We start from the raw sequence: 6,740 nt of genomic DNA, 5'->3' as shown, positions 1-6,740 counted from the left end.
TCTGCCTCCCAAGTGCTGGGATTAAAGGCATGCGCCACCACTGCCCAGCAGCATTTAATTTCTGAGCCATCTTTCCAGCCCTCTTTATTAATATCATATTGTAAGTTAAAAAGATAACTGCTTTTTTCTTGTTTTTAAATTTTCAAGATACTTGCAAACAGTCATAATGTAATAATAAAAAGATAATCTACTTTCTATTGTGTAGGTTACCATATTGTTAACACTGTGGGTCTCTTTGTCTGTATTCAAAATTAAATACTAATTACCCTTAGAGGTTAGTAAAAGAATATTTTTCTCATACAGTTTCACAGGCCTCTCAGAGATCCACCAAACCCAGGTCACAGATGCCCATTTTAGATGGTAATTCTAATGCTTTTTCTTCCCTGTAGGAATGATGAAAAGACAGCAGCTGATTACAAGATTCTAGGTGGTTCCGTCCTCCACCTGGTGTTGGCTCTTAGAGGAGGAGGTGGTCTTGGGCAATGAAGAAACTTGGTTCTGTTTACCTCCTTGCCCTGCCATTCATAATGTGGCATTACTTATCCTCTCACTCTCTGGGACACCAGAACCACTGCCCCTTCCCTTGGATGCCCGATCTTGTGTGTCTACTGGTGGGAGAATGTGAGGACGCCAGGGTGCAGTGTTCCTGGCCCAAATGGCCCCTGCTGGCTATTGGGTTTTAGTTTGCAGTCCTGTGTGCTTCCCTCTCTAATGGCTATGTCCTTGGTTGTCAATAAAATATTTCCTGGCCTTCTGGACTCTTTTTCCTTAACACAAATGACTGAAACCAAAGTGGCCATAATGGTAACCAGTAGAAGTAGGACAGTGGAACAGTGGAAAGGTGCTGTTCTTAGGTTTGTTTTGAGAAGGTGTGGGTGGGTTGGGGTGGGAGGTGTCTAACTTTGTAGCCCCAGCTAGCCTAGAACTGTGTAGACAGACTATATAGACAGACTGGCCTCAAATTCACATGGATTTGTCTGCTGGGATTAAAGGCATGTGCCATCAGCCTGGAATATCCTTTATTTTGAAACAGGTTTTGGATAGGTATCCCAGGCTGGCCCTGAACTCTTGATTTTTTTTTTCTTGAGACAGAATCTATATAGCTCTAGCTGTCCTGGAACTCAGTATGTAGACCAGGCTGGCCTTAAACTCAGAGATCTGTCTGCCTCTGCCTCCTGAGCATTGAGGTTAAAGGAGAAGGCTACCACACCCTTGAATTTTTAATCCTCTCTCCTTTGTTTACCTAGGTAGGTGGGATTACGGGCATGACCCACCACCTGGCTTAGCTTTTCAACTGAAAAACATTTTACTCCATTATCCCAAATGATTCTGGACGAGTTGTTGTGGCCCCTGCACAGATAGATGGGCACACTAAACCCAGAGGAATTATTTCATCAAAAGTTCTAAATGCCAGCTTAGCCTGCTTTTGCACTCCACCTAAGAAACCAACTCTGATAGTGTTTGGTCCTCATCCCCTAAAAGGATCATTAGCAATGTGCTGCAGTCAGTTCTTCTAAGCTCATGAGTGCCAAGTGTTGTCACTCTTCCTCTCACTCCATGTTAAATGGCTCTCTTGAGCGAGCAGGTCACTTTTATTCAATAATACTTCCCAAGAAGAGTGAAGAATACTAGGTAGCTCTTGGGCAGTTTAGACCAGAGGCCCATGGGATGGCTGAGTCACCAACGGGTCCTAGGGAAGGCAGCCAAGCACCACAATAGCGCAAGGCCCTTTGATTACTAGCCCAGTGCCATCCTGTTTGCCGTCAATAGAATTCATCTTCAGCCAGTTAGAAGGACCAGGGTATGCACAGTGGTAGCAGTTTATATTCTTCTGTTTCATTTTTATAGTTTTTGAACTTTAATCTTTGGGAACTTAACATTTAGTTTAAAGCTTTGTGAAAAAAAAAATAAATGGCTCTCTTGGTAAGTTGAAATGGGACATGGTAGCTAGCTGTGTTGGTTCACGCATGTAATTCTAGCACTTGGGAGGCTGAGGCATGAGAAGAAAGAATTCTAGAGCAGTCTAAGCTACATACCTAGTGAATTGAAGGTTACCCTTACTTGCATAGTGAGATCCTACCTTGAGAAAGGAAGAAGAGAGAGAGGGAAGGGCAGGGAGTCTGTGGCAAGAATAGTTTCAGAAATTAGCAAACACTACAAATCCATTTGTATAAACTCACATCTGTTAAAATACTGTTGCCGAGGATGGAAGAAACCAAAGGAAGAAATCCTTTCCCAGTGCAGCCCTTCTGGACCTTCACAGTGGCTTGGAGAAAGTTTCAAAGAGCTTATAGACTCCCCCACCTCCTTTGTAAGACTAGATTTTCATTCATTGCCCATGCTGATCTCAATTCCTAGGTAGCAGTAACCTCCCCTGCCTAGGCCTCCTGTGTAGCTGTGGTTAAAGCAGACATCACTTTGGAGTGCAGACACTACACTCTTTCTGCATATACTGTTGCTGAAGACTTTGGTTTTTTTTGTTTTTTTTTTGTTTTGTTTTGTTTTGTTTTGTTTTTATAAGACAGGGTTTCTCTGTGTAGCCCCAGCTGTCCTGGAACTCACTCTGTAGACCAGGCTGGCCTCGAACTCAGAAATCCTCCTGCCTCTGCCTCCCAAGTGCTGAGATTATAGGCGTGCACCACCACCGCCCGGCTTTTGAAGACTGGTTTTTATACTGTCAAGATTCTGACGTGAAGACAAGATGAGCGCAGAGTAATAAGCTGATGAGATGAGGTCTCAATTCCAAAATAGAAGTGCAAAAAGAAGACTTCTGTGGCTTCTCTAGTGAAAAGTGAGTTGGGTGGTGAAAGGAAGAAATACTTTCTGGCCCGTGCCTTGGAGAGAGGCGTGGTCGCCCGCTGCAGGTATTCTCCCCGCAGAGCCTCCGAAGGCGCTCTTGCGGCGTCGCAGGAGGCCAAGTCGACGCTCTAGTCCCCGAGCCTCGCCGGTTCTCTGTGGCGCGCACGCCGCCTACTTGGCCACCATAGAGTTGGGGTGTGCTCAGCACCAAGTTTGGATTTGCCGGTGTATCATGACGCACCTGCCAAAGCTTGCGGTTTTTGATCTGGGTAAGGAAGGGCAGGGAGATTTTATAAGCCGCTTCCCTTTTCCGCTCCCCGCGGTAGCTATGTGTCTGCACTTCTCCAGCTGAACCTTCTTCCCGCTTCCTCTCGCAGATTACACGCTCTGGCCTTTCTGGGTTGATACACACGTTGACCCCCCATTCCACAAGAGCAGGTGAGACAATGGGAGGTATGGGACCAGGAGGGACACTGCGGGAACTGAGCGTTGTGTCATCCTCTCCAGCGATGGAACTGTACGAGATAGGCGGGGCCAGAACATCCAATTGTACCCGGAGGTGCCCGAGGTCTTGAGAAGACTGCAGAGCCTTGGAGTGCCTGTCGCTGCTGCTTCGCGGTGAGATTCTGCAGACTCAAATAGATGCATATAGAACTTGCACATAACCCCTGGGTACCAAAAATTAGGAAGTGCAAATGTACAATATTTTCGTTGCTTTGCTTTCTTTACTGTTTGTTCCTTTGTTTTTGTTGCTGTTGTTTTTCGAGACAAGGTTTCTCTGTATAGCCCAGGCTGTCCTGGAACTTGATCTGTAGACCAGGCTGGCCTCCACCTCACAGAGAGCCTCTTGCCACTGCCTCTCACTGCCAGGATTAACAGCGAGCACTATCCAATTGCCCAACTGTCGTTGCTTTTCTATCATTTGCATTCTGTACTTTTAAATTATTAAAGGTTAGTTATGTCAGAATCTCTGGTATTGAATAACAGTGGGCAAAGTTGTCCCTTTATCCCCTTATACCTAACTTTGCCTGCATCTCTGGCACTCCCCTAATACACATATTTATTGACTTTTTTTTTTTTAAAGGACAAGTGAGATACACGGGGCCAACCAACTCCTGGAGCTCTTTGACCTTGGCAAATACTTTACTCATCGAGAAATCTATCCAGGCAGCAAAGTCATGCACTTTGAGAGGTAGGCAGACAGATGGTGTGGGAACGAGTGGACTACCAGAGGTCAGCTTGACAACTGGATTACCCCTGCCCTCTTTTTCACAGGCTGCACCACAAGACCGGAGTTCCTTTCTCTCAGATGATCTTCTTTGATGATGAGAATCGGAATATCATAGATGTTAGCAAACTTGGTACTGAGTCACTACTCGGGGGTGAGGGGGAAGTTCTTAGAAGGAGGTAGAGAAAATAGGTGTAGGGTGATTATCGCACAGCAGAGCCTTGAAAACGTGCTACAGTATGACTGCTTTTTGTTCCAGGCGTCACCTGCATTCACATCCAGAGTGGAGTGAGTCTTCAGACGTTAACTCAAGGATTAGAGACATTTGCAAAGGTGCACGCTGGACTCTGAGGTCCAACCCTGTGGATAAGCCTCATCTGCAGTGTAAAACTAAAATCAAGAAAGCCCTGTCAGGAGCACTTGTAATGTATTAAAGTGTCCACATGTGACAGTCAGGGTTTTACCACAGTATGGGTTGTTTCCATTTTTCTTTTCTTTCTTTTTTTTTTTTTTAAATAAAGATTTATTTATGTAACCGGGCAGTGGTGGCGCATGCCTTTAATCCCAGCACTTGGGAGGCAGAGGCAAGCGGATTTCTGAGTTTGAGGCCAGCCTGGTCTACAGAGTGAGTTCCAGGATAGCCAGGGCTACACAGAGAAACCCTGTCTCAAAAGACCAAAAAAAAAAAAAGATTTATTTATGTATAGGACACTGTCATTGTCTTCAGACACATCAGAAGAGGGCATCTGATCCCATTACAGATGGCTGTGAGCCACCATGTGGTTGCTGGAAATTGAACTCAGGACCCAAGCAGTTGGTGCTCTTAACCGCTGAGCCATCTCTCCTGTCTGTTTCCATTTTTCTAATGTATAAACTGGAGTTGTGTCAGGATAAGAGTGTGAAAGATTAGAGTGCACCAGGTTGTTGTTTCCTTTCGCTAGGACCCATCCTGAGACCTCCTCCAACTGTTTCAAATAATGGAGTGCCATAACGCTAAGCATTTCCCTATAGGGACTAAAAGCTAATCCTGTTTTGGAATAAGGTTGGGGCCAGCCTTTTTTGGTAGTAGGTAGTAAGGCAGGAGTGAGCCAACCCTAGTAAGAGGCTTTGTCCTTCCAAGGTTTTAATTGCACCTGTTGATGATGTCATGGCTACGTCCTGGAGGGATTGGCCAAGGCTGTTCTTAGAATGATGGTAGCCTCAGAGGAAGGCAGGCAAGCAGAGGGACAGAGGCAGGAGAGATAGCAAGGAATGGACTCTGGACTCTGCAGAGTCTTCAAGAGGTGTGACCCCCTAGAGACACTGGGCTGCCTGTGAGATGCTGGCTAGAAGGGAATGGGAATACCACGAGTGAGGCAAAAAGAAGCCCAGGAGACAGGTTGGCCTGAAAAGCTTGACCAAGCCTTGGTACTATGTTGCCAGGTCAACCTTGCCTAACTGCCTTGCCCCAGCCTGCTGTGAGCTGGACTGAGGCAGGGATGTGAATGGAAGTTGGTATGACAATTGTTAACTCCTGTGTCACAGGCTTGAGGACTGTCACTGGTTTCCAGGTGGCTGCGTCCAGTCGTTTGTAAAATTTTGTTGTGTACTTGGTTTGAATAAAAGAGATCTAAAGTGAAGAACAAAGACACTTGTCTTTAAGCTGTAGCTGCTGATGTGGGTGTGTCTGAAAACTCTTTGGCAGTGTAATGTGCAACTCAGTGATAGAGATGATCCCAAGAAACCAAGGCAGCATAGAAGTAGGCTCTAGACACCATGTTCAAAAAGGCTTACCGTTTGCCCTGTGTGACCCTAAGGTAACTCTGGGAAGGAGCCTTCAAGAAACAGAAGCCCAGGTATTATAGTTTAGCAAAAACAATTTCTGGCCGTTCTGAGTCTGTGGGGGATGTGGGGTTGTAAAGAAAGACAGGATGTAGGAGCATCGATGGTGAGGTGAACAGGTCATGAAGAACCTTGTATATTCCAGAAGTATTTTTGGATTATTGTCCTGTCAGCAATGCAGAGAGTATGGGAGGGTTTAAAGCAGGCAGAAACCACCAGGCTTTTATTTGCAAAGGTTATTCATTATAGAAATGGAGGAAGAGCCGGGCAGTGGTGGTGCATGCCTTTAATCCCAGTACAGTACTTGGGAGGTAGAGGCAGGCAGATTTCTGAGTTCGAGACCAGCCTGGTCTACAGAGTGAGTTCCAGGACAGCCAGGGCTACAGAGGGGAACCCTGTTTCGGGGAAAAAAAAAAAAAAAAATGGAGGAAGAGACTGGTCACATTGTCTTCCCTGTACTCCATTCCCTTGAACTTCCTTTAGTTTGGAGAGCAGGACCTTTGATATCTCCTAAGACAGACAGCAAGTGGGACATTGGTCATCAAATGTGACTTAAAATGAAACTAAGAAAGTGTAAAAGAACATGGGCTTTGGAGTCTGTTTGCTCCTTTTTTCCTCTTTTAAGTCAGGATTTTGCTATATATAGTCTTGGCTGACCTCAACTCATGTGTAATTCAGCTGACCTCAAACTTGTTTTGATCACTACTTAATCTACTCAACATGACTTCAGACAAAAACATTTAGATCTTTGTGCTTATCTTCATATGTGTCCAGTGACACCAACACATTATAATCATTTAGAGATGAGCAGCTTCCATAAGACCTAGCATATGCTGTGTATTCAGTGACTGGTAGCTAATATTTTTCCTTCACACAATATGGGTATGTTCCA

At 45.3% G+C, this 6,740-nt stretch overlaps 2 protein-coding genes across 3 annotated transcripts in view; both read left to right on the top strand.

Moving 5' to 3' along the window:
- The window catches only part of Nedd8 (NEDD8 ubiquitin like modifier), a 6,867-nt gene extending 6,117 nt beyond the window's left edge, over positions 1–750 (top strand). The window contains exon 4 of the mRNA XM_031361240.1: positions 390–750. Within this exon, the coding sequence (XP_031217100.1) occupies positions 390–486 (97 nt within the window). The 3' untranslated portion in view covers positions 487–750. The remainder of the gene's footprint in view (positions 1–389) is intronic.
- Positions 751–2,896: 2,146 nt separating this feature from the next.
- Positions 2,897–4,498, top strand: LOC116084331 (magnesium-dependent phosphatase 1). Of its 2 annotated transcripts, XM_031361238.1 has the most exons (6): positions 2,904–3,068; positions 3,177–3,237; positions 3,307–3,417; positions 3,884–3,991; positions 4,075–4,160; positions 4,287–4,498. In XM_031361238.1, the coding sequence occupies exons 1-6, from the start codon at positions 3,032–3,034 to the stop codon at positions 4,376–4,378; spliced, it is 495 nt and encodes a 164-aa protein (XP_031217098.1). In that variant the 5' UTR covers positions 2,904–3,031; the 3' UTR covers positions 4,379–4,498. The 2 variants fall into 2 exon arrangements, with proteins under 2 accessions (XP_031217099.1, XP_031217098.1); XM_031361239.1 differs by lacking the exon at positions 4,075–4,160 and having other exon boundaries at positions 2,897–3,068.
- The last annotated feature ends 2,242 nt before the right edge of the window (positions 4,499–6,740 follow it).

The sequence above is a fragment of the Mastomys coucha genome, unplaced genomic scaffold, assembly GCF_008632895.1.
Source record: "Mastomys coucha isolate ucsf_1 unplaced genomic scaffold, UCSF_Mcou_1 pScaffold9, whole genome shotgun sequence".
Lineage (NCBI taxonomy): Eukaryota > Metazoa > Chordata > Mammalia > Rodentia > Muridae > Mastomys > Mastomys coucha.
This window is presented reverse-complemented; position numbering and strand designations above follow the sequence as displayed.

Coding starts and splice junctions, on each gene's coding strand:
- LOC116084331 (XM_031361238.1), top strand. CDS start 3,032: ATGACGCACCTGCCAAAGCTTGCGGTTTTTGATCTGG. Junction 3,069..3,176: donor GCTTGCGGTTTTTGATCTGG/GTAAGGAAGGGC, acceptor TTCCTCTCGCAG/ATTACACGCTCTGGCCTTTC. Junction 3,238..3,306: donor CCCCCATTCCACAAGAGCAG/GTGAGACAATGG, acceptor CATCCTCTCCAG/CGATGGAACTGTACGAGATA.